Raw genomic sequence first — 27,680 nt, forward strand, 5'->3', positions numbered from 1 at the left:
GTTTCTTGGGGACAAGTTTGCAGTCGAGAGTGCAACTGTTGTGTCAAGTGTGCAGCTGATGCACACGTGCCCCTCTGAAGAAACTGAAGCACGGAAAAACTTGGCCAAGTGCATTCCAAGTGCTGTTAGTGTGCTGCCGCTTTGCGTACTTTTTTCGAAATTGAATTATAACTTGAGATATTATTAATTATATTCAGTAGGGAAGTGAGAGAAGTGTGCAAAAAAGGTAGTGCAGTGCGGAAACCCTCGAAAAGGATTCTCCAGGAAAAAGTTTTGAAGTGCAGCACCAGGAAAAGAGGGTGAAAAAAGCGGTTGGAACGTGGAAAGTCGAGGAAAAGTGGCACAAAGTTCGTGAATACTTTATTATCCCCACCGCCATCCAACCCTCTCGGTCCAGCAGGAGAGGCTGGTCACATCCAGCGAAATCCCCACCCTTCAACATACAGTTCAGCAGTTCCCGGAGGAAAAAAGTGGAAAATTTAAATGTTTGTTAAAAATTCATTGCTACAGATCATAGCTACACTACTTGTGGTGAGTATAACATCGCCCTGCTGTCTTTTTCACTTTTCAGGTCGGCCGGTGGAAAATCCTGGACATTGGAGCGAGAGAGAGAGGGGCTAGAAGCCACCGACCAAGTGCCCAAGTTCCGAGGTTTTCCACTCAACCCCCTCAACCCTCCCCCTCAACTTTGGTGTGGTTGAAAAATGTTTTACGAGTTGCAAAAGTTGTTGAAGGAGTAATTTGAATAATTTAATTGAGCGATAATGGCTTTATAAAAGCTTCCCATTCTGCTGGCTGATGCGACGGCGGCAGCAACTTGTAATCTGGTTACGGATATGTATAAAGTACCGTGGGCTGGTGGGTCGGGTTACACCCGGCTCAACCGGTTCGGGCCCGTTGGTTCTTCTCGGAAGGAACGGGATATTTCCTGTAGAGTTTCTTCTTTTTTTCCTTTTTTAATTGCTCACTGTCATTAACGATTCTCGGTTGCGAGTGCAAGCTTGAGTAGACTATGTAGTGCCTTCTTCACTGACGTTAGAATTAATCGGAACGGCATTAGAGAGGGGACATGGAAAATTGACCATTGGGTTTAAAAACACAGTAATAAAATAATGGTAACATTACACCTGGGAAAGGGTACATCATTATTGTCACTTTAATGTCAGAAAAAATGTGTAAATTTAACTGTGAATTTACAACTTTTCTAGCGTTTTGTCACTTTTTAGGTTTAAATTAAAGTAATTTTACATCATTAAAGAGATAACGCCTTTAAATTTTTGACCCTCAAAATCCACACATTTTTACTGTGTAAGCAGTAGGCCGTCCCAAAAAAAATGAAAAGTTGTCAAATCTTCGGTGCTCACCCCTAGAATGATAGATTAGGATGTCAGGAATAATTTTTTCATACAACAAAAAATTCCCAAAAATGGTTTACAACTGGCGCGCGGAGCTTGAATGAAAAAAGTGCATTTTTCGAGTATTTTTCAGAAATGCGAGTAACAATCATACTAAAGTTACTAAAGATTTGGTTGCCTTGGGCTTCAAGTTATAGTTTAATGTCCCCTGAACAAATTCCTGTACAGACATAGTCCATAAAAGCTTGTGTTTGGGCATAGCAGGGCGTTTTAGGGAGAAAAAATTGTATTTTTTAGCCAAAAAAAATCGAAAATCACTCCTCAAAACGAGCCAAAAAATTTTGCAGCCAAAACTAATGCATTCAGCTTATAGGAAATTTTACGGAGATCATTTTGCATTTTTTAACATTCAATTTATGTCCACGCAAAGCCGAGATATTTGATTTTAGTGAACAAAAAGTGACGAATTTTCAAAATTCTTGGTATATAAGCGTTTTTAGCATAAAACATTGGCTACTATGATTACAAACGGGAAGGCATATATTTTGGAAATTTTTATTTTGCTCGCTCAAAAACGATATTTGTTAATAACATTTCATGAAAAAATATGAGATTGTCTCACAATGTGACGTAAATTAGTGTTAAACTGCAAAACTGTACCGCAAAATATTACTTTTCGATACAAGGGCTGAATAGTTAAACTTTTCAGCACCCAAATAATGTTTAAGTACTTTTCGCTTCGAGAGGTTATTTTTTGGCCAAAAACGTAGCTGAGCAATTCTCTAAGAAATCGACCATTTTTATTTTTTGAATTGGCTCAAACTTAGTGGAGTCTTCCCTATGACCAATGAATCCATGTTGTGTCAATGATTCAATTATGAAGACTATTCAAAAAGATTTGTAGATAAAGTGCACTGTTTCAGTTAATATTAACTGAAAAAATCCCCTTTTTCGATTTTTAAAAATAGTGATAGTTCATTCCTGAAAACATTTTTTTCGAAAAGTTCAGAAAATTTTCGATTTAATTGCCTAAGAGACAATGAAGATTAGACCTCTTGTTGTCGAAATACAGCGAATAAAAGAAAAAGAAACAAGAAAATCGAAGTTTTTTAAGTCTCATCAAAACATTCCCAAATTTTCAAATGCCAATATCTCAGCATATAATGGTTCAATTTCCAATGTCGAAAGTGAAATATATGTGAAATTTAATGATCTCTTTGAAAAAAACATTTTGAAAATTTCGGTATCAAGACTAAAATTTGAAATTGGCGTTATATTGAATGTTTGGCTCTTTTGAAATGTCCCAAATTATTTTTTTTTCAAAAATTAAAAGACTTAAATTTGATCAAAAGGCATAAATAAGCGTTATGCAATGTATTAAATTATTTACCATCGACTTAACATGTTTTGTCTAGGAAAATTTTAATTTTAGTCAATAACTTTCTTTTGTCTCCAATTTTTTGAGAAATGTTGATGGGGAAGGGGGTAAAAGTTGAAATGAAATTTGCAATGGGCGACATATAATTTTTTTTTTCAATTTCGAATACTTGAAGGTTTGTCATTTCCAAGCCATAACAAGTTTCATGTTTAAATATTATGATAATTTGAATTTTTATTAATTGTTTGTACTAAAAAGTCTTAGTTCACATCAAATAAGCTAAACAGTTTCCAAGAGGCCATCCGTTTCAGTTGCTGCTCTCCGAACAAGCTCGTTTATAATTAATCTCAGAAGTAACCTACTTTCGCTCAAAAGTCACTTTTGAAACACTTTCCTGTAAACAACAATTTCCCGAAGAAGCATTCCTTATCAGATATTCATTAAAAACAAACATCTTGTCGTTGGGAGACCAAAAGCAGCTTCTTGGGACGGAGGAGAATGAATGCTCTTCAAGTACCATTACCGTGTGTACGATGTGCTTGGCACGGTGAGCTTGGCTTCTCTCAAGAGTGTCGAAGAAACTCCTTCAACCGTCATGTTCGCATCGTCAGTTAGTCAGTCCCTTCGGGTGTGCTCCATCTACTTGGCGGGGGAAACAGTACATGTTGTCTAGGGTAAGTTGTTGCAAAAATAGATAACTTTTTTTTGTTATTAAAAAACAGTCTTGTTAAATATAAAAGTATAAATCTAGCAAAGGTGAATTTACCCTAAATATGTTACCTGCTGACAGAAATTAAAAACATCCAAACCTTTTTTTCTCTCAAGGAAACTTTTCCATGGATGAAAGCATATTTTTAATTCTCGCCACAACTTGTTACCTAACCAAGCCTGGTAAATAAGGTGTGGGTGTGTTGCATGCACACACCTTTACTTCGAAGAACTCGTCAACAAGTTCTAAGAGAAATTTCCCCCTGAGCATTCCGGTTCTATTACGGATTTCAAGGAAACCCTGTCTATTCATCTTGGAAACCTTCAGTTTTGCCTCTTAGAAAATCTAGCCGAAAAAATGTGACATGAATTGATTAATTTTCCACGAAATTATTCACATGGTATTGGAAGTTCAATGAGCAAACATTACAAAAGAATCTCATTTTTCTACTGAATGCAAAAACTTTCCACAGGATTTACTGTATTGACATAATGGAACATTTATGCTTGATAAAATCCAACTTCCCACCAGCACCCATCACTCACTGTCTTCCGAAAGCTTCTCGAAGAAAGTAAAACTTTTCACACCCTGTCAACTGTTACCCTGCCGTCGGCCAATGGTGTTCTGTAAACCCAAACCCAAAACCCAACCAAAGAGATCCTCTTGCTGTCATCCGATCTCGTCCATCGTCGTCCGGACCGAACCGCGCTCGAGGCCTTCACAACTCGACTCGACAAAGGACAAAGTTTCCTCTCCCTCTCTCTCTCCTTAACCGAAAATCCTTTTCCCTTTTTGGTGGTTTTTCACCGCGACGACTTTGCACAACAGCAAGCGGTTTTTCCCGAGGCCACCAAAGCAAGTCAGCTGGCGAAAGTTTCGGGAAGGAAAATCGACTCCCCTCCCCCACTTGATTTGCGGAGCTTTCACTTTCGATTCGAAGCCGCTAAAACCGCTTTTTTATGTTTTTCGTCGCAAATGTATTTTTTGTTGTTTCTCAAGTGGCGGAATCCCCATAGGGTATGTCAACCATGTTTGGTTTGCCTCAGATGTTTTTTCAGTTGAATTGTAATTATTTATAAAAAAATGGCATTCTTATTTAAAGTAATATTCAAATAAAGTAAATATAAGGTCATTCCAAATATTTTTCAAGGTTAATGTCATCTTGTGCATTTGAGTGCATTTTACAACATTTTTATTATTGAAATGTTGAAACTATTGCTGTTTATTTTTTTCTTATTTTTTTGTTTTTTTGTTATTTTTCAGGTAACATTTAGCATTTAGCGTTTTTAAGTAAGGATACGTCCTTTTGAATAATTAATTTAGATTTTTTCTGTAGGCACAAGAAACACAATCTTACAGTCCAGAGGGAACGATGAATCTTTACTAAAAAATTTGACAACACTCACTAAGAGAGAAATAAGAAAAGAAAAACTTGCCTCTCCTTTCTCATGCACGAAATGTCTGTAAAGAGAAAGTTAATGAAAAAAAAATTGTCGTTTTCATAATTTTTGATTTAGTTAAAACTTTGAGCAAAGATTTTTTTTTAAATACGTGAAACCGTAAAAAAAACATTCAATTTTTTTTTAGCTTAACTCAAAAAAAAGTTTTGTTGGTCCCCTTTAACATAGTTAAAAAAATAACAAATTTTGGAACATATTAAATTGAAAAATTGATTATATGTTATTCCATCTCTTGTAACGTTGAACTGATCTCAGTCATATTTGTCATATTTGTGGGAAATTTGAATTGGATATTAAAATTTGGAATGAAATTTTTATTATTATAAGTCAGTTAGGTTAGACCGTGCAACAATTTTTCAAATTTTATGTCAAGTTAGAGTTTTGCCTAAAATTAATTATTAAAAATTTTAAACTAATTTTGTTTGAAAAAAATATCGATGTTTATTGCATTTTAAACTGATTTCTCCAGAATTTCAGTTTTTACATGTTAACCTCTTAAATAACAGCATTATAATATTTACGATTTTTTTTTAATTTTAATTAAATATGTCTTTATTGAACATTCTTATAATAATTACATTTCATTTACATGATAAGTGGTATGGCCTAATGCTCTTCATCTTTGTTGTATTTTTCGTTTTATTATTAACTGATCACATTTATTTATTTGCTTCAAATTGTTTTACATTTTTGCATTGAATTGAATACATTTGGGTAAAAAAGAAAAAAAAATCACTTTAACAGCTAATCCTAACCTAAAACTAAAAAAAAAAAAACCATTGAAATATTCAAAATCACTAGAACGAGTAAACTACGAACTGTATTTTAAGATGAATGCTCCAAGAGTTCTTACTTGTTCCTGGCGAGTTTTGCACCCACGCAGAGTTGTTGTCATCTCGATGAAAATGTTCAGAAGTTCTTGTGGTGAAAACAGGTCACTACTGCCGTCACCCGTTGATGTTGGTTGGTTTTCCCTCTGTTGCTGACTGAAGCCTGGAGGTGTTGTATGCTCTGCAACTCTTTGCCGCTGATTCAACGGCAATGGCTGCAGATTTGGAACCACTCGAGTAGATCCTGCTCCTGGTGACGCCAAAGCAGGGAAATCCACGTCCGTGTATGCTGGTGGTGTTCTGCGACGATTTGGTTGGTGCCTCGTCGTCGCTTGCTGCCGAATTTTTACAAACTCAGCACGTTTTGGGCAGCTTCGATTCTTGGTAGAATGGTCGCCGCCGCAATTGAAGCATTTCGCTTCGATGTTCTCGTTGATTGTTTCGCAAACTTGTGTTTTGTGCTCACCTCCGCAGGATGCACAACGACTCTTGATGAAACAGTTCCTTCCACCATGTCCAAACTGCAAGCAGTTCGAACATTGCGTCACGTCACGGTGCACTGGACGATAACGTTCCCAAGTCACGATGATGTTGAAAATTGCCCGAACTGCTTTCAGCACAGACGGCGTTGTCGATCCTTTCTCGAGATGAACCAGGTACAGTTGATCACGATACTTGATGTCCTTGTTGTGTCTCGTCATCTTGAAGACTTCAATCACGTTCAACTTAAGAGTTTTAAGCTCTTCTTTCAGCACACTCACATCCATGTCGTATAGGCCTCGGAGGACCTGTTTCATGGGGCGTTTACCTGGATCGTCATGGCTGTAGTATTCAATCTTTGTGTTGTTCAGGAAATCCCGAACGTAGTTGTAATCCTTTCTGGTAGGTAGCAGAATTTTGAGTCCATCAGCACACAAGCGAATGGAAGCTTGTAAAGCACCAGATTTGATAAACCCGGTCAGCCACTTTCGCACCGAATCCGATGACGATGTTTTCACAAAAATGGGTGGCAACTTTTCCCGTCGTTCAAATTCTTCCTTCTCGCTCACGTCCACAGGGAGGGTAGCGAACTGGTTTCCAGACAATTTTTGAGCGTCCTTGCTCAAACTGCCTGGCTTTGCAGGTAGCGCTTCAGCATTCTTTAGCTTCTTCAAATCTGCCGATCCTGCTGGTGAGGACCGCCTCTTTTTCTTGCCCTGAGGCATTTTTGCACTTTTTAAGCACTTTTCAGGAGCTAAAATCCAGGAGTACCTCACTGAATGATGGTCCACAAAGGAATATAATATTTACGAATTTCTATACTACTTGAAAAAAATTATCATGGATCACAAAAAAAAATTATTCTGCTAAATAAAACTTTAAACCTCATTCTAATGCAAATTGGCCATTTGAATTGTAGTAACTACCCTACTTTAATTTAAAGCCAACCAATATTCATGAGACGGATCCTACTTACCGACTTATAAACCCCCCAGAAAGGCGAACATTTGTGTAAATAAGACCATGCGGTCAAAGAAAGGGACACCGATAACGCTCCAGGCAAGGAACCGGGAAATTATCTTCCCGGAATCCCTTCCAAAACACACACACAAAAAATATGTCTCCACTCCCTTTTTCCCCGGCTAAAAACACTCGTGAAAACGGTTGACACCCGGTAGAGATCCGCTAGAGAGTAATGGTTTTTTTTTTCTTCTTCTTGTTTTAATTCCAGGCTGTTCACAATAGTGGCGTGATATCTGGGACGTTCATGAATAATGGGGCCGTGCGGTGCGGAGCTGCTTCCGTGTGCCGGCCCGTTTCCGCCATCTACACCAAGAGCCAGAGCCAAACCAATGGGTACGTCCACGTGGCCACCATCCCGGCCGGCGTGTACAACCTCACCGTGACCGAGCTGCAGAACAGCCAAAACTACCTGGGTAAGTTCACCACCGCTGGATAATGCGATGATTCATTACATAGTGTCATTTTTATAGGATGTGGCTTAATTTATTACAGGGATTTACGAAAATCTCTGTAAATAAAGTGTCCTTGGTGGGAGCGTTATTTGTAGCTGATATAAATTGTGACCATCATCAAACTCACGTTTAGAAATTTTTTAAATGTTTTAAAGTACATCATCAACTAGTAAAATTTATGTGTTTTAAAGATATGCTAAAACGTGCCCCCCAAAAACCCAAACAAAATCAATCAAAACGTCCGACTTTCGGTGGAATTCGGCCACGATAAACACCAGCTGTTGACGGTCTATTTAGAGAAAGAGTGAATCCCCATAAACAAACCTTGACCACGGGCACACACGCTGTGGTGGCCATCCATCCGTCAGAATTGTGGAAATTCTCCACGGTGCTGACACAAAACACTTGGGCGTTTTCCGTGGAGTTCACCCCCTGGTGCTGTAAATATTTACGGAAAAGTGCCAAATCAAGACATCACTCATTCCAGCACCACTTCCACCACTCGTGGTCCATAGTCGGCGACGGCGTCATCTAATGAATAAGGTAGCGCTAAGCTGAGCTCTGAGATGAGAGGCGTAGCGCCATAAACCATTCACTAAATCGTACAGCCGAAAATCCCCCCGTAATTCCACACACCTTACTATGCGTGCACGGTGGGCTGGGTTTGAAGATTATTTTGATTTGTGATTCAGCAATCTTCAGGAAGTTGTTTTTTTATGTTTAGACGAGCAGAAATTTTAGTCTTGAACGATATTTTTATAGTTCATTAATTACGCGGACAGTGTGTCCGCCGGACACTTGTTTGAATTTCATTTTTTTTTCAAATTTACATGGTATAAAATCAAAAATATTTCTTTCAAATTATTTTTTTAATTGACTTAAATGATTGTTTAAATTGTATTCATTTCGTCTGTTGTGTGATATCTTGTGACAACAACCATACCATACCATATTATTCGAGAAAATCCATTTTTAAAGTTTGATGATCAATATTTTCAAAACTATGATTGAAAGAGTCAAACTTTTTGAAGCAATCGGTTCGTATACTATCTCTAAACAAACGCTCCAAATTTCCACAAATTTGGTTACACCAGTTAAAGGATACAGTAAATTATGTGAACAAAAATCTGAAAAGCACGTGTCACAAGTGTGTTTCGAAAGCAAAATTGTACAACGTGTCACAAGTGTGCACAGAATTTCCATACAAACTAAAATAGGCTTAAATCAGTTGTTTAACTGACTTAATCAGTATATTTTCAAAAACAAAAGATTTTATTGCCTTTAAAAATGTGTATCAACATAGATTTGCAAAAACAAGAAAATGATGATAAATTGGTCTATGTCACAAGTGTGTATTTCGATATCCGGGAAACGGAAGCGAGTTCCCAAAATTGGGTTGAAGCATCTTGTAGTGTTTGTTAAGTATAGCAAAACATCATCATTAACTCATTTTCCACCAAAATGGTCTATGTCACAAGACAGCATAGGCCGACGATTTAAAAACTGTTTCTATTTCAACAAATAAATAAATGTTAAAGAGCACATTTTTGAAATAAATTAATTTTTGTTTAGTTTAACATTTGACTCACTTTTATATATAAAAATTAAAAATTGTTAAATGTTTTATATAAGTTTTATGCTACAGAGCAATTCCAGCTCAAATCAGGAATTTTTCTGGTACTTTTGTACCCGACCCTCTCCGATTTCAATGAAACTTTGTAGACATGTTATCCTAGACCTATATAAGCCATTTTTGTGTATATGGAGCCAATAGTTCTCGAAAACAACATTTGAGAAGGGTGTACTGCCCATGTTCGCATAAATGTCCCATATGCAAAAACAGCATGCTGAGAAAAACGCATTTGAAGTTTGTCCCATACATAAGGTTACGTGTTAAGTTTTTGTGAATAAACTGGATTTCCTCCTGATTTCTAGAACAAAGTACTGGATGTTATAGGCTCTTTAGAAAGAGCACACAATTTTGAACAAAACTGCATCAATAACTCGAAATCGATGAAAATGCATATGGGACATTTATGCGATCAGAGGCAGTGTAAGGTATTTAAATATTTTTGTATTTTGCAATTTAAAAATTACTGTATCTCCAAGCCGTTGCGTCGTATCAAAAAGTGGTCAAAGACAAACTTGTAGGAAATTAGTTTGTCTTTGACAGCATTTCAATTGGATGTAAGGGCTTACAGATATAAGCTTAATTACATTGCTAATAACTGAAAATAGAATATTTTTTCAGTGTGGTAGAAACCTGGATAGTAAATTAGCTTATATCTGTAAGCTCTTACATCCAATTGAAATGCTGTCAAAGACAAACTTATGGGAAATTGGACGAGCTTTCCGGTAAAAATATTTACGAGACTGAAAAACCAAGTCTGTCATATAGAAATTGGCAAAAACCACCAAAAAACCCATTTTTTTAACATTTTTATTTTTAAAACCGCTGTATCTTCCCGAGAATTGGACATAGGACAATGGTCAATATGGAGACTTTTATGTAAAATTGTCTGGGGAATCAATTCGCACTACAGGTTTTTGAAAATTTCGACGATTAGACCACTTTTCAAAAAAACAGTTTTATTAAATGATTTTTGTATTTTTTTAGGAGAGACATATCATCCTGCATTTTTCATCAGTCTTTTGGTAACATCTTAGGCTATTTCCTCAAAAATTTTGAACGAAAAAAAATCGTGACATCACCTTTAAATTTAAGTTTTAGACTTAAAAATCAAAAAATCTCATATAAGTGGCGTGTATTTTTGTTTCAGTGTATTTTTTTCAGAAAGCTCGTCCAATTTCCTACAAGTTTGTCTTTGACCACTTTTTGATACGACGCAACGGCTTCGAGATACAGTAATTTTTAAATTGCAAAATACAAAAATATTTAAATCCCTTACACCCTTCTCAAATGTCATTATCGAGTGAAACTGGCTCCATATACACAAAAATGGCTTAAATAGGTCTAGGATAACATGTCTACAAAGTGTCACTGAAATCGGAGAGGGTCGGGTTCAAAAGTACCAGAAAAATTCCTGATTTGAGCTGGAATTGCTCTACACTAAATATATAACACGCTCTTGTGAGAAACATGTTTTTGTCAGCTTCATTAGTTTTTAAAGCCTGGTACTTTTTTAATTTTATAAAAAAAAACATCTTCGGACCCGAATGACTCTTGAGTTAAGTGGTCCTTAAACGCAAATAAATAAATAAATAAATAATTAAAATGAAAAGCATCTCTTTTTTGCATACTTTACTACCCAAGTAACATTTTTTTCCGGGAGTTCTACAAGAGCTCTTCAAGATAGCTACAGCATAGCAGTTTGGACCGCGGTAGGATAAAACTCTCTTCAAGTACTCTTCCAAACTCCTGAAGAAGTTTTGAAGATAATTTTAACAATTACTTAATGATCAAAATTTTGTATTTTAAAGCGATTATAAAAGGTAAAATTCATAATTACAAAATCACTTAGTTATACAGTAATTTTTAATGTTTGAAAAAATTGAACTCACACCCACTGTCTGCAGCCGCAATGTCACAGAAAACGACGTCACGCTTCCATCAAGTGAAAGAGAGCTGTCGAAAGCGTCATTCAGCTTCCAAATAAGCCGCGATAAGGGGGCCATCGCCACCGCTGCTTTGCTGACAGCCAACAGCGGACTAATTCATGAGATTAGTGCAGGTTTACTCTACTTAAGGTGAGACGCCCTTCTTTGTAAGAGCTGGGCGACTAATTGATGAAGCATTTTCAAAGAGGGGGTGCCACTTGAGAATAGATTATACTGTTTTTGTCAATATATTTAAACAAAATCTGTAGTTTTTTTTATTTTCAAAATATGTTGAACTGTTGAAGTTGAATTTGTTTGAAAAAATACATTTATTCTGAAACATACTTTTAAAAACATGAAATGTCTACAATAAAATTGCTGGTTTTACACCTGCACGTAAAAAACGCTTAACATTGTTTACACGCACTGCAGAACGTACAAAGTGCTTCGGCCGACAGGCCAATAAAGTAGCTTAAACGATTCTCGTCAACGCCACACCGCTCGCTGAGACGGCCACCCTCCTCTGTCCGTTGAGAAAATGCGGGTGGCCACGGTGCGGTGAATCGTTTGACGCCATGGCGCTTAAATGCCAAGTGACACTTACTAGTGGTGTGATGAATTGCCCTATACCGGCGGCGTCCCTTCCGATACGAACCCAGACACCCTGATCTAGGGAAATCAACCAGGGCAGGGTGATGGCTCAATTTTAGTTTTTCATTCGAACGAACCATGAACAATCCGACATGGACAAAATAGCTCAAATCTGGGTAAATACAAAAAATAGTTAAAACAAAATATCTGCTTGAAACCCGATTTGTATTGTGGGACAACACCCTAACAGGGCGACTCATGGACCGGGTGGGTGGTCGTATGAGTCGGGGCGTGGAAAACCGTTTCATGTGTGTGCTCGTGTGTGAGGAAGCAGCTTATACCACACCGCGATGTGGTGAATCGCATTAAGATGTTTTCCCATATATTCGTACAAAAAAGGCGCCATTATTCGTCTACGCGCGGTAAAAGCTGTAATAAACTAAAAATACTTACACCTCGAAGCTTTATTACTTTCTCGCCAATGTATTTATATTTACCTGAAACTGCCTGGTGTGACCTTAAGTGATGTTGGGTATGGCGGTAGGGAAGCAGGCACATAAATCTCGGCGCCCGCTCGCACCAAGATCCTGCGGTGAAGAGTACTTTAGTTTGTAAGACGTTGTTGAATGGCAGATTTAACGAGGGATAAAATCAAACAAATTGGTACGTGCGTGAATGGGGCGAATCGGAGAAGTGCCGCCGTAGAATGCTTCCCAAATTAATTGCTTTTTGAACAGGTTAGAACACCACTTAATCATCCGAGTTCCGCTGCTAGCTTAACGACATAAGTTCGGTGATAAATGGCTTTACAAATGCCGAGATTCAATTTTCGATTTAACGGGATGTATGCTGAAAAGTGATCAACTTATAATAATTCATATCAAGTACCTTTACAGCAATGAATCTACAGTAAAAAAGGTTTTTTTTCCTTTTTTGACACAGCAAAAAAAAGTTGAATTTTAGAATGTTGAAAATTTGGTAGGTTGAATAATACCTCTTTTTTGAGTAATATTACCTAAAAAATGTGTAAAAATGTGAACCTGATGAATAATCACCAGAAACTGATGATTTTTTTTCATTTTCTGATGCAATATTATGCACTTTTTGCCGTAAAATCTGTCACTATTTCCTGATGAATATTACCATCATTTTTTTTTTGTGTGTAGAGTAGACGGGGAAAATGTGCGCACCAGCCATGTTTATACTTAATTTTAACCTAAAAAGCTTGTATTCGGGTTTTCAATATATTTTAGGGTCAATTATATGTATTTACAAAAATAAAGTGAAAAATTGAAGTTTGTGCAAGTTTCATTGGGAAAAAGTCACATTTGGGCTATTTTGATCTAATATTTGCGAACTAAAATTTTCATAAGTTTTTGAATGAAAAAAAATCAAACACATTTGACAACTTTTTTATTCTGATGGTATTGATTCTAAATCACTAAAAAATAGTATTTCTGCCAAAATCGGACCAAAAGATAAGACTTATGCAATATTTTCTAATCCTAAAAACTGAAACTTTAGTTATATAGGGGAGAGTGGGGAGACTTGATCCCCTTTTTTTGTATCGCACATAACTCTGTCAATTTCTCACAAAACTATGATCTTTTTGCATGAATTGAAAGCTTAAACATTCAACTATGTTTGGCTGATAAGGGTATTTCATCAGATAAACTCTTCGTTTTAAAAAAAATACTTTAAACCGGCATTTTCAAAATGTTGGAGGTAATTTGATCCCCCTTTCAACATTTTGAAGAAATCTTAAGCAAAATGTTTCTTATTCACCCAAACTTTTAATTTTCTATAAGTTACAGCAATTTTACATTAAACCTGTACGTTTGTGTTTAAAATATAACAAGTTATGCATGCAAAATATTTAAAAACTTAAAATTTTCTTATTTAGACCAAAATTGAGCATGTTTACAAAAGCTGGTAATTTTTGTTTACAAAACTTTTGAAAAATGGTTCAAACTGCAGTAAGTTATGTACAACTATACTAGAGGAAACTATGTACAAAAACCCAGCCCAATTATTTAATCATGAGGCTGATTCCAGTGACTGTAAAAATGCAGGGATCAAGTCTCCCTAAACGCACTATTTTAAACAATTAATTGTAAAAATAGTATGACGATAAATTTAACGTCTAATGCGTAAGGGTTTTGGAGTAGATATGTTTATCAAACAATTCATGCATAAATAATTTATTTTTTTGAATATTTTTTGAGTGTTTTCTATACTTATCAAAACAAAGAAAAAAGATCTTTTGTAAGTTTTTTGCAGCACTTCTTAGAAAAATGTGTGTAACTCAATCTAAACATTTTTAATTTTTTTTTCTTCGTTTTCTACAATGAGTTTTAGTCAATTTCGCACAACTTTCTAGAACAAAGCTAATTGTTTTACCCACATGCTGACGAGATACAGGCTTGGGATCAAGTCTCCCCACTCTCCCCTACGTACTACTAAGTTCAAATAAGTCAATTTATCAAAAAATATCTTTAATTCTTTACACCCCTTGGGCACTATGCACATATTGTGATGAAACATCTAAACAATTTAATGTTGACAGAAACCTAGTACTACGTTTTGTTCAGAAACTCATGCCGAACATTTTGTTACAAAAAGCTCATGAAAAGATGATTTCTATAAAAAGTTATATAACAAATACTATGACAAAAATCAAAAAAGGTGCAAAGAAAGTATGTACATCTTTCGAAAAATTAACACAAATAAAGTTATTTGTTGACAAATCATCATAAATCCAGTCTCCCAACTCCAAATAGGCATGCTTGACTGATTAAAAAAATAATTTGGATTTAATATAAAGTTTACTAACTACTTAGTATAAAAGTTTATATAACTTTGGAAATTCTATATAAAACTTATCTAAATTAATGTTGCAAACTTTCAATTTAAACTAAATTTAACAAAATATTACCATAGAGTTGCTAAAAAAAAACATTCTGGAGTGAGTATAGCAACGTTTCGGGGGTCTTTGTATCGCTAGAATTGATTTTTCATTGGAATTTCGTACCAACCCGGAATTACGTCGTCGGAAAATCCGCCGGCATCCGAACCGGTCCACAATTCACAAATCAACCTATGTGGCATCGGAAAGGGCATAAAATTTCCGATCTTTTGATACCCATACATCTAGGTTTTCTATAAAACCCACGTTTTTAAATACCTAGGCAAAAACGTTGTTATGGTTTCGTTTGAGCAATCTGCCAAAAATGTATGGACTTTCGTAATTTTTGCTCTCGTGGATCAACCGGGGCCAAACATTCAATATTATGCCCATTTAAAATGTTAGTGTTGATTTTAAAATTTTTGAAAATATTTTTTTCGAAAAGATTGGAAAATTTCACGAATGTTTCATGTTTTAACGTTGTAAATCGGATTTATAGTTGCTGAGATATCGACATTAGAAAATGATGGGTTGTTTGGGTGAGACTTAGAAAACATCAATTTTCCTTGTTTTTAAACCTTTGCATGGCAATATCTCAGCAACTAAGGGTCGTATCAACAAAGTCCAATAAAGCAAAATATAGAGAATTTTCTCAGCTTTTCAAAAATATTTTTTTCAAAGGTGGGCAAACATGGGTACTAATTTAAAAAAATGAAAAACTGCGACCAGGGTTGTTAAAATATCAAAATATCAGCTCTCAGCAACTACAATTATCCCGCCTGAATATTCATGCCTCAAATACAACTGCTCTTCTCTCTTCATTGAAACTCTCAGCGCCGAACATAGCCGAACACGTTTTCGTGTTTATCCACTCGCGATTGACATTTTACTTTTCTCTCTCATTCCCGCTTCCACGATCATCCTACCGCAACAGCGTTTAACCACAAAAGCCACCACAAAACCAATTTCGCAAACGCAGTTTAACGGGACGTCATGCGTGGTCGGCTCCTAATCGCCATCTCGCGTTCTCTCATTGCAGTTTTCGGAGAGATTGAGAGACTCAGCGGTGAGAGCGCATAGTCGAGGAAAAGGGGAAGAGTGATAGAGAGAGAATGACATCGCTGGGAATCACGAGACACAAGAAGACATCTCACAAGCTATAGTGACGGCCGTTATACTCTCGGATATTTTTGGTGCAGAGATAATCTATTGATAGCTTTTTTATCACTCATTTGCAACACTGACTGCGACTATTTTCAAAAAAGTTACCTAAAAATGGTTATAACTTGAAAACGGTGCACTTTATCAAAAATTCACTAAAGTACTTTTTGAGTCCAAATTCGATTTTACATCGAAAAATGAAGTTGAAAAAATTTTGCGATTCATATTTCGATTTTTTGAAAAAATCTGTATTGATTCAAAAAATCATAACTCGGTCAAAGATTTTTTGCCCATTCTGGAAATTTCTGAAAAGTTGGCATTTTATGTCCTCTAAAACTTTAAAAAAATATAAATAGTGTTTTTTTGCAAATCAAGTTTTAGTGACAAAAAGTTAAATTAAAAATCACCAATTGTTTTTTTCTCATGTATCATTTTTTTTCAGTGTAGTCCATATCCATACCTACAACTTTGCCGAAGACACCAAATCAATCAAAAAATTCCTTCAAAAGATACAGATTTTTGAATTTTTCACATATCATTTTTGTATGGACAGCTGCCAAATTTGTATGGAAAATTATATGGACAAACTAATGATGCAAAATGGCTTCTTTGGGCATACCGAAGGCACCAAAAAAGTTTCAGCCGGATTAAAAAATACAATAAAAATCGAATGACCGAAATCTCAGAGAATTGCTCTTAAGTGCTTATCCAGGTTTTTAAGCGAAGATGGCGTTCGAATGGTGGACGTCCGAAATGTCAAAATCGCGCACTAGCACCAACATTCGAAAAAAAAATGTGGCGGTCATGCCATGGCACACATTTTTCGCAATGTTAGTTTGATAGGGTTGTCAATCTTTATGGCTCATTCGAAAGTCATTTTGATTACCCATCCAACGATAGGTTTTTCAGAAAATTCTAAATACTCGTGAAGAATACATGCAAACTGGTTAAACTTGGTCAAAATCATATCTTTTTCAAAAAACTTTTTCGTAAAATTTTGATGATTCGTAAGAGATTTTGAAACTACTGTTTTTTATGAATAATCAGTTTTTTTCGGAATTTTGAGTACGCCATCAAATCGGGCGTCCAATTTTACACAAAAGCCCTTTGCCACAAAATGTCTATCTCTTCACGGTTTCGAGCTATAAATCCCTGATCAACGTAACCACCTACCTTCGGTGAAGGACCAACACTACTGTTAGAGCAAAGTGTCCAGAAAATCGTAGTGGGGTCGAGGCAACTTTTTCCGATTTCGTGTGAGCTTGCGAAGATTTGCCCTATTTAAAGATGATATGAAAAATTAGCTCTAGTTCACAGTATGACATTATATTCTAAATTTTGTTAGAATACATTAGTCAAATGAAGCATTCATGTTATTTTACCAACCCTAAAAATGGTTTCTATATCCTCTACAGTTTCTTTGGTCATGCTGTATGAAACATATTCATGAAATTATTCAAAATCGGAATGGAAATACTTTCCCAAATCGAAAAATGCAATAAAATTTTGAAGTAAAATTATTATCTCTTGCCCAACAATGCTCTTCAACTGATGGTGGCTGTTCAGCATGTCGATAATTGTTCCTGTCTGCCATTTTATTCAATTCCATCCCCATTGTAAACTCGATAGCGAGTGTCCTCTTACGCCGCTGCAATCATTTGCAAAAATGGCACAGCTTCATTATTCTCCCGCGGGTTTGTCTCGTCCAATGGCCTCGAATTTTCCATTTCCAGCCGCGAGACAACAAGTGTAGTGCCCGTCGCTAAAAGTGGAAAATTAATTATAGCGCCCCCGCACCATGACTCCAAGAACCGCCCCTGGCCCAGCCCGGTGGCCACCAGTCGAATGAAATCACTGTCCTGATGGCATTTAATAATAAACGCGGCTTTGTCGCGTGTGGCCTCAATGAAGCGGGTCCTTTTTTGTGCGTTCCCTCACGATATTTTGTGTATTTACTTGCTGTTCAGAACAATAAGGGCACGCACGCATGGTTATGGCAATCGCGACGAAACAATGCGTCTGGGCGATTAAATTGCTTTTCCGCGCCGAAAAAGGACAAATTGATTGGTCAATTATGGCACGTGTTCCATCACACTCCCAGGGTTGCTAACCGGGACCTTTCTCTGCTCTTTCCCTTTTTGCAGCACTGAAAACGGCCGACCACCAGCGGTTCATCATCAACGGGGACTACACAATCTCGCTGAGCGGTCTGTACCAGGGAGCTGGAACGACCTTCGAGTATCGCCGGATAGACGGGCTGAACAATGGCTCCGCGGCGAGTTACCGCCGAATCGAGGGCGTCACCGAGTGGATCACCGCGCCCGGACCAACCGCCGAAGCCATCCAGCTGTACCTGCTGTCGCAGCAGCCGAATCCGGGCGTCAAGTACGAGTACCTGATGCCGATCAACACCAACCCGGCTGCGGAACAGGGCAGCTCCGGCGAGGATAACCGAATCGATGGTGAGTTCAAGAATCGATATTCGCTAAAGAGTGTAACATAACCCAATTTCTTACAGGACTCTCCAACGAAATCTCCGAGAAGGCAAGTCTCCGCGTTCCGAAGCAGCGAATTGTCTTGAACAACACGCTGGCGTCGAGCACCTCGAAACCGCTCCGCAAGCGCAAGTTCCTCTGGAAGGTGATCGGATTCAGCGCTTGCAGCAAGTCCTGCGGCGGTGGCATCCAACAACCGGTCATCAAGTGTGTCCGCGAGGCGCCAACCCGAATCTTCTCCCCCAAACGATGCGCCCATCTCACCCAACCGGTCCTGAATGAGAACCTGCTTCGTTGCAACACCCAACCCTGCCCAGCTTACTGGAAGCTGTCCGAATGGAGCGAATGCAACTGCGAGGACAAAACCCTCGACAACGACGTCTACAAGTCTCGCGAGGTCAAGTGCGTCCAGGAACTCATCTCCGGCATCGTCATCCAGGTCAGCAGCGGAGCCTGCATGGAAGAACAACCCCCGGCTTCGGAAAAGTGCGACTGTGCCAAGCACTACAAACCAACGCCACCACCCCAGCAGTCGGAACCGCACAAGCACCGACCAACGGTCGTCAACCACAACCACCACCATCATCATCACCACTCCAACGGACACAACACCCAGAACGACATGCAACAGCAGCAGATCATCAGCAACGGGTACGGACGAACGAACCTGGACGCAAGCCGAATAACGCAGAAAGTTGAAGCGAAAAAGACCGGCGTCTGGTTGACCGCGGACTGGAGCGAGCGGTGTTCGGCGACCTGCGGAGTGGGACTGCAAACGAGGTCGATCTTCTGCGATCGCAGCACGTCAACCAACGCGGAGCGGTGTGATTTGCGATTCACGCCAGACACCACCAGGGAGTGCACCAGCGATCGGGCGTGCGAGTACGGCGAGTGGTTCACCGGACCGTGGGGATTGGTGAGTATTGCTATTAACATGTCTTTTAGCTGGATAAATCATAACAGTGGAGTCAAGTTTTTTTTTTTTTTTGAAAACTCCGGTATACAAAGCAGTATAAAATACGTCAACTCCCCCTTATTTCAACTCACAGCACAAGAAAAGTTGAATTTATCAAGGATTGACTAGAGACAACCTCACTTCACGATTGCTTTTCTAGATCATCCAGGTTGTGCAACTCCTTGTGCACTTGTGTGACGTTTTCCGGTTTTGCCTGTGAGAGTCTCCGAACAACGACCCCAAGTTGTCGCTCGCTTCGTTGCTCGTGAGTGTAGATTTTCACTTTATACTCAATAAAGTCGGACTGACGGTTTTCAAAACGGTTCTCAAACAGACAAAGTATCCCCAAACGAGTCATTGACGAAAAGAAAGCATCTGTGCCAAGAATTAGCAAAATTGATAAAAGTTTGGGGGTCGCTGTTAGGCGTTGATTTTTGCATGAGAAATTTAAGAAAATTGTATAGAGTTACGCAAAAGTTTTGAAAGGTGGCCTTGATTGAGTCAACGTTGTTCAACTGTTAAATTTTCGTTCTGCAATTTTGTCGAAGAGTGCAAAGCAATCCGAGTTGTTCCTGAAAAGTGATAGCAATTTAAACTTGACGTTTTTGTATTAAATGATTATTTCACCAGCTTTAACATTCTACAGCGATTGTTCCAAATTTGTAGCATTTGAATGTTCTAAAACTGTTGTTTCTTTTCAGACTGTAGTGCTGATTTGACCTACTTTGCTATTATTGAACCAAAAGTTTTGCTTTAAAACTAAAAAAAATCAAACATCATAGAAATAAAAAGGCTAATTATGTGCACCTGTGAAATAAATTTTTCAACAAATATTTTTAAATGATCATTGTACATTTTAAAACATACCTAAAAAATATTAGCTGGAATTTCCTTGTTTGCATATTATTTATCCAAATGAGAAAATAATCCTACCTTGGCTGACTGATTACGGTTTTCACCACCATAATTTTCCAACGTACACATTTTATTAAAAAGTTATGCGCTCGAGCCCAAATTTCAAAATTTTGAAGTGGAAAGTATCACACACTGTTTTATAAATTATTTGAGATAAGAAATTGACTAAATTTTCCAAGAATCAATTAATCTGGATTTTCCAGTTTTATGTAAATTTTACAATTTGTGGTCTAAAATTCAAAAAGTCTAAAAGAACTCCGTTTGAATCAAAATGCAAAATCGTTATGTAATTTATTTTAAATAGTTTACAATCGATAGTTATTATTTTATTTAATGGAAATGGAAATTTCAAACAATATTTCAAGTTTTTTAGGAAATTTAAAAAGAGTGAGGAAGTCAAAAACTTGCATTAAAGTTGGCCTAACATCGCGTTTTAAAATCGTACAAATACTGTGTCTTGGAGAAAGTTATTTTTAAAAACTAACTTAATCCACCTATGTGGGTGGGGCGCATTCCTCACTTCTTACAAATAGATCCTCGTAAATCTTCAATCCTTTGGAATGGCTGGAAGGTCGATTACCTAACTAGCGAAAGGTCGGATGATGGATCCGAACATAGTTCACAAAAAAATAAGTGAGATCCGGCTTCTGGTAGGTACATAAATATCACTTAAGTGGTCATAACTAGAGGCAGGGTTGCCAGATCTTCAATGTTTTGGACTCGTTTGAAAGGTCTTTCGATTGCCTAACTAATGATCTTACAGGGACTTGAGTCAAAGAGTATTTAAAATAGAGCGCGGACTTGGAACAAATTTCCAAGAAATTCATGGTACCAATCAAAGGTACAACCGTAACGCCTTTGATGAGGCGTTACGAGGTTGAGGCGTTAGGTTTTTTTTTGTTTTGACTATTTCCATCACAGCAATCCCATTTTTCGTGTTGACAGTTTCGTAAAAAAAAGTTTTGTTTACACGATTGCACTTCTGATACGGTTAGACGTTAGCTTGGGATCAGATGTATATCCTGCTGAACAAGCGCCTGTCGCAGGCCACTCGGCAAGTAACGACCGTACTTTGGTGAACGAGCTGAAACATACTCTGCAAACACCGAGAACGTGGTGTAGGACCTGCTAAACTGGCGAAGAGTCAGGAGAATTCAACTTGTGGTCCTCACGATCATCATGATGGACCTCATGGTGAAGATCTTGCCCCGACTGGAACCAGACAGCCTCACACCAGCTGCAGGACATTTTAAAGATTCTTACCGGAAAATCCGTGTCTGATTGCACGGAAGGTGGCTGTGGAGTGGAGAAACAATCTCGCAAGGTGGGCCAATTAGTGCGCAAAGGGCACGTCCCGAGTCAAGATACAGAACATCAAATGCTACTCAAGAATGAAAACACTTGTTTCTGCGGGTCGTAAGCTCCTTTTTAAATTTGTTTTATCGTCTGTTGGTTAACTTTAATTTCATCCCTAACAGTTCGCTCGAAACGGCTTTGAAGAGTGCTGCAGCTTCCTCGGTGTGTACTTACAGTTTGAATCGTTTACCAGCGCTTCGGTGCCGTTCCAGGACCAAAAACGAAACGCTTCAAAATCAGCCAGAAAAATCCATATTCTTTTTTCTTGTTAATGGTGCTCTCATAAATAAAGAAAAATATTGTTTTGTCTAGAACCTTGAATATTTTGTTTCATCAAGAGAGATTCATTGAAGCAAAACAGAGTTTGTGAGAGTTGTGAAATACTATGGCCGCGGTCATTAGACGGCTGAAAGACATCTTGTATCCAGTCCACCGTAGTCCACGAGATCTCGTGACAGGAAGTGGCGATAGAGGGTAAAACACAGTCAGGTCTTTAATCAGGGAGGGTTCATGACAAGGGGAAAACCACTCTCATCAAAGAGCCCTGGGCACCATCGGGCACGTCTCGGGCACCATCGGGCACGTCTCCGGCACCTTAAGGCACAAGCTCGGGCACCATTCGTTCTGAATTTGACAATTGGAAAAGTAAATTCAAAATATCAAGGTAATCAGGATTCTGTCCCGAACATTTCTAATTTTCACAAACTTTTATTAAAGGTTGCAAGTTCAATTGTCAATTATTGTTTAATAAAATTGATTTGGGAGCTAAAAAATGAACTTTGCTGTGAAATTATTTGTTTTCATTGTGTAGATCGTGTATAATGAAAAGATTGAATCTTCAACAGTGAAAAATCTTAAATTATTATAAATTTGAGCATTCAGTTCATAAACCATGTTTAAATCAAAGAATAGTTATTTTTCAAACCATGACGTTTACGATAAATAATTCGGTGAAACTAAATTTCAATATTTGCAATTTCGGCTTTGAGCTAGCTTCATTTTAAAATTTGCCAATATTTTGTAATGTATTTCAAGTGTATAAAACCTAAAATAGTAAGAACCATGTTTAAGATTTAGAAATTGGTTTTGTCGCTGTGAATTATTTCATTGTACAACATTTGTTAACAAATCGACTTAAAATTTTGAATTAAAAGATCGTCGATTTATGTGCATTTAAACGAATAAAATTGATTGATGATTGCACCAAGTTTTCATTTCAGTTTAGTGAAAACTAAAAGATTACACATTGGAACATTGCAAAATGATGTCAAGTCAACCCTTTGTTTCAAGTAAAACTTCAATATTATTTTTATGTTTCATGATAACGAGTTTTTTTTTATTAATGGTAAAAAATCAATGAGATGATTAACAGGACGTGCTTTTCGACCACGCGGAACAGCTCTTAATCCAGCTTCCGATTAACCACCGATATATTTGTCAACATGGACCCGTCCTTAGTGGCGTCCTTCCTTCACTTCCTTCAGACGATATGTCAGACGGTTTCGTCTGTTCGGACTAGGATAACAAAATTGTCCATAGGTATTGTTTTCAATGGATTTTTTCCCCTAAAATGGCAAAGTATCTGATCAATTGTTATTCTATAGTTCATAAAGTGCTTCTTACCAACAACAAATGAGAAAACTCTGCATTCTTGAATCGTTCCATTAGAATAAAAGAAAGAAATTAATTCCCTCTCTGCAAAACCGAAGACTCAATAATGACAGGATTGAAAAACTTTCTAAACAAACATTGTAACTCGGTTGCTATGTACCGTCCTGTTTTTTTTTCTTGGCCTCAGGGCTCATCGGGCACCTTCGGGCACGTTTGGGCAACTTTAGGGCACAGCCTACTCGAGAGCAATGAGCAGAGTGGTTTTCCCCTTGGTTCATGATAAGGTGGTCAGATTTGTGTCATTATTAAGTCCGGTGTTGTATTATGACAGAGGCTGTCGCCAATCGTAGCCGTACCAAATTCAGTTTTCGGAGGTCCGTGTTCGTATTAAACCTGACCTTGTCAGGGAGTGCCTAGTGCTCAAAATTTGGACATCCTAAGAAGAATGAGATCCCCCATAACAACCACCCATAGTAAACCATGGTCAGACCGCCATCGATCTAATGTCAGCGTCAATTCCTCTTGTCATAGGACCTCTCAGGGTTTACTTTAGTTCCCTCTTTGGTTTCTGCCCCGACCTTGGCATATTCAGCCCGGCAGAACAACCCCTAAATCATCAGTCGCCAACCCGGTGGTCGAAGTGCCACCCCTTTATAACCAAATCTGAAATCCGGATTTTTCCGATGGAGGCACGCCGCGTCGAAGCCTGTAGAACCGTTACATGCGCATGAAGGACACGGGTGTCTGACGAAGGGTCCAACAAGCTGCAACATAAGTCGGAGGGTTCATCTGACGAACGATAAACGGCATACTGCAGGAGGAGCTCAACGGTCATTCGAACTAAACAACGAAGACCGTGGTGTGAACTGTGAAGTAGGATCCATCCTCTTTCCGGGCACGAACTGAATCTTTGATTCTGTTCAAAGTGAAACTTGAAAATTCAATGTGCAAACAGTGAAAACAAAAATGACAACTAGAAACGTCATCAAAAGCGTAACGCCTAGTCTTCACTGAACAAAAATTATTTAGATTTTTTTGGCTGCTGAGATGTGTACCGCGTGTACCGCGTTATGGGGTCAAAAATTAAAGGCCAGTGTACCCTCTCATTTCCCTTCTCTCTGCTTGAGTTGTCTTTTGGTCACTTTTCAAACATCCGGATATTTGTCAAAACACATTTTTATACATACCTTTGAACTACTTATTTAACGAAACTTCAAACAATTTAATAGCGCAGTATGGGACCTTAAACCAACTGACTTACAATTTTGGTTATCATGGGAAAAGGCGTACTGTTGCTCAAGTAAATTTTATTAACTTGTAAATTAACGTTATTATATGTCGTATTCCAAAATGTTTTGCATTTCTTTTACCTTTGACTAGTACCTATAATCTTTAAAAAAAAAAAGTATTTGTTAGTTTTTTTTGTTGTTGAGTACCAGGCGTCTCCATTACTATGATTGAACCATTTCTTAATCAGAAAGCTGAAACACAACTGCTTTGTTAAATCTCCCATGGATCATCAGCGTATACAGTTTTGTGCATCATTAGCAACATTCCTGAATTCCAGGACAGTTGATATTTTCCCATAACTTCGTAGCCGGCCTATAAATGTTGGATTGGATACACACTTACTGAACAGTTTTAAATAGAGTACCTGGAGCTTATTAGTTTTAAACTCTAACCAACCCCAAATCCTCTACAGTGCTCCGGCGACTGCTTCAACCTGACGCGCTCCCGCACGGTCCTGTGCATCCGGAACGACAACTTTGTGGCGGACACCGAGTGCGACGGAGCGGAGCGCCCGCTCGCGATCGAACCGTGCGACATCGAAACCATCGACGACTGCAAGCCCAGGTGGCACTACTCTGAGTGGAGCGAGGTATGAACTGTTTAGTTTAAAAGTTTAAGGTTATGTTGGGTACTAATTTTCTTCTTTCGCAGTGTACTAAACCATGTGACGCCGGCAATCAGCGCCGCACGGTCAAGTGTCTCGAGTTCAACCTGCGCGACAAGGTGATGCAAGAGTCGGCGAGCTGCCGTTACGCGGACCGTCCGATGGCGTACCGGGTGTGCAACGAGGAGGCCTGCCCGTCGACGACGACCACCAGCACGACGACGAGTACGGCGGTGCCGGCCGGTTCGCTGGAACCGTACGTTGACCCGCGAGTGGACATGATCCAGAACGATGCCGTCTGCCGGGATGATTTCCCCAACTGTAGCATCGTGCTGAAGGCCAAACTCTGCAGCTATGCGTACTACAGCCAGGCTTGCTGTCAGACGTGTCGAAATCGATCGAACGAGTTGTACTAAAAACCAACACCACCACCAGCATTAACCCCCTTTTAAACCTTCCACGTGTCGTGGTCAAACAGAGTGAATACTTAGTGAATTCTAGCGACTAGATTACCTTTAAGTTATTGCTTCCCACTTCCCTTTCCCCTACCAGTTCATAGATGTTAGATAATGCAAAAGAGTCTTTAATTTAACACTGCCCTCTTAGTAGAGTACCTTCTAAGTTCTCGTTCTCGAAACCTTAAAAAACGAACAACAATAATAACTTACTTATGCAGCAGCAAAAAAACAAGCAAACCAAGAGATACACTGAATTTAAACTGCGTTGAAAAGTATATATATTTAAAAATATTTAACTTTAGGCCAAGCTAAGTTTAAGGAATCGAAATGACTGTGAAAAGTTTAAGAGAAAAAAAAGGTAAAAAGCTACATTTTAACTACACACATAACAAAAACCCCCCACGTGCGTGTGTTTTTCCAGTGTACCAGAGAGTTCGAATTTTCGCGAATCAATCTTTTTCATGTTGCCCGCGCTCCCCCCCAGGGGGCCATCTCACATACGTATCCACACAAACACACACACAGACAAATAGATTGTGAAACACCGAAACCTGTAATTGTGTACCGTCATCGGAGAGCAAACGAACAAATCAAACATAAATATAAGCCATAAGGTTCATGCCCCCGCCCAACCCACAAACTAAACGTGAGTGTCCAATTCGATATTCGAGAGAGTGATGTAGAATTCCACGTGTCCCCTCCCACCGACCCGAGTAAGATCGGAGCAGTGGAGCAGCGAAAGCATTAATCTCATCCCCCGGTAGCGTGTAAGTGCCATTTGAAGAGAAGAAAAACTATGCCCTCCTCCTCCACCTCCAAACATCCCATCCTGCTGTTGTATTAAATCATGAACTCAAGCAGACAGATCAAAATCCACCGGAAGTGTGTGGAGCAAGAAAAATATGGGAAAGGGTCCGCCGTTTTCCGCCATGTAAGATGGAAAGGGGGAAAGTTTAACGAAAGCAGAAAAAAAAACATAAAATGATTGTGAAACCTGTTGTTTAATCTATGAAGAAAAACAAGAATCCGCTAGAAAAGTTAGATGATCGGTACATTTAATTAAAACACTTAACTTAAATAAACTTTGAATGTTTTTTTTTATGATTTGAAAGAAATTCCCTGAAAAGTAATAGTTGTTGATGTTGTTGATTATTTCATGAAGGAGACTTGAACGAAATGAGGTCATTTTTGGTGACAGTTGACTGAGCTTGTCTTTCGTTTTCGCTGCGTCCGTCTGACTTTGATATCCTGCTCTCGATCATACACATCCGAACGAATGAGCGCAACGCAAAGTCAACCACACAGTCGTTTGACTCTCTCCACCTATTTCATTCGCTCGTTCGATGAAATTCTACACGAAGAAAAATAACGCATATTTGAATCAACAAAACATTTTGTTGATATGAAAATCAAGATTTTTGTTGAATCAACGCTAAACGTCAAAGTAACTTTTTTAACACAACAAAAGATTTTTGTGGAATTGAGAAAATCAAGGTTTGTTTCAACGCAAAATTCGCGTTGATTATATTCAACAAAAATTTTGTTGAATCAAACCTCGTACAGACTGATCGTACAAAATATTTTTCTGCGTGTACCGAAATTCCTCTCACTTGGCAAATGACAGCGTTCAAATGATTGCTGTCATTACGCTTACCCGCACAAGCAAGAAAGAGATAGGAAAAGAGAGGAAGAGAAAGAGCATGTGTCGTCGTGCCACCCGGCTGTTTAAGTGTTGAACTCGGCACTTTCTCGTGTGTATCAAACGGCGGTCGCAAACAAATGACGATCGTGAAAATTCAACGATGGGGATGCAAAACGGATGCGCGCATAACTGAGGCACAAGCTTATGGGATTTTGGCTAAATGGGAGACATTGGCTATAATCCTATGAAAAATCATACAAACATTAAACAATTATAGTGTTAAAGAATTGGGATGATGACAGTTAACCATTGAAATTATAATTACATGAAAATTTTCACAAAAATACGTCTTTTTCCTGAATTATGAAAATGCATTTTTTTCTCGAAAAAAAACTATTTTTTTTGTTTTGCTATATGGGTATCAAATGATCGGGATTTTTTCTTACATTTCT

At 38.2% G+C, this 27,680-nt stretch overlaps 1 protein-coding gene across 1 annotated transcript; it reads left to right on the forward strand.

Annotated features, from left to right (window-relative positions):
- LOC120427784 (thrombospondin type-1 domain-containing protein 4) lies at positions 1-26,668 on the forward strand. Its single transcript, XM_039592715.2, has 6 exons — positions 1-531; positions 7,444-7,648; positions 18,047-18,364; positions 18,421-19,313; positions 24,937-25,113; positions 25,176-26,668. The coding sequence occupies exons 1-6, from the start codon at positions 484-486 to the stop codon at positions 25,542-25,544; spliced, it is 2,010 nt and encodes a 669-aa protein (XP_039448649.1). The 5' UTR covers positions 1-483; the 3' UTR covers positions 25,545-26,668.
- The last annotated feature ends 1,012 nt before the right edge of the window (positions 26,669-27,680 follow it).

The sequence above is a fragment of the Culex pipiens genome, chromosome 2 (genome assembly GCF_016801865.2).
Source record: "Culex pipiens pallens isolate TS chromosome 2, TS_CPP_V2, whole genome shotgun sequence".
Lineage (NCBI taxonomy): Eukaryota > Metazoa > Arthropoda > Insecta > Diptera > Culicidae > Culex > Culex pipiens.

Coding starts and splice junctions, on each gene's coding strand:
- LOC120427784 (XM_039592715.2), top strand. CDS start 484: ATGTTTGTTAAAAATTCATTGCTACAGATCATAGCTACACTACTTGTG. Junction 532..7,443: donor TCATAGCTACACTACTTGTG/GTGAGTATAACA, acceptor TTTTAATTCCAG/GCTGTTCACAATAGTGGCGT. Junction 18,365..18,420: donor CGAGGATAACCGAATCGATG/GTGAGTTCAAGA, acceptor AATTTCTTACAG/GACTCTCCAACGAAATCTCC.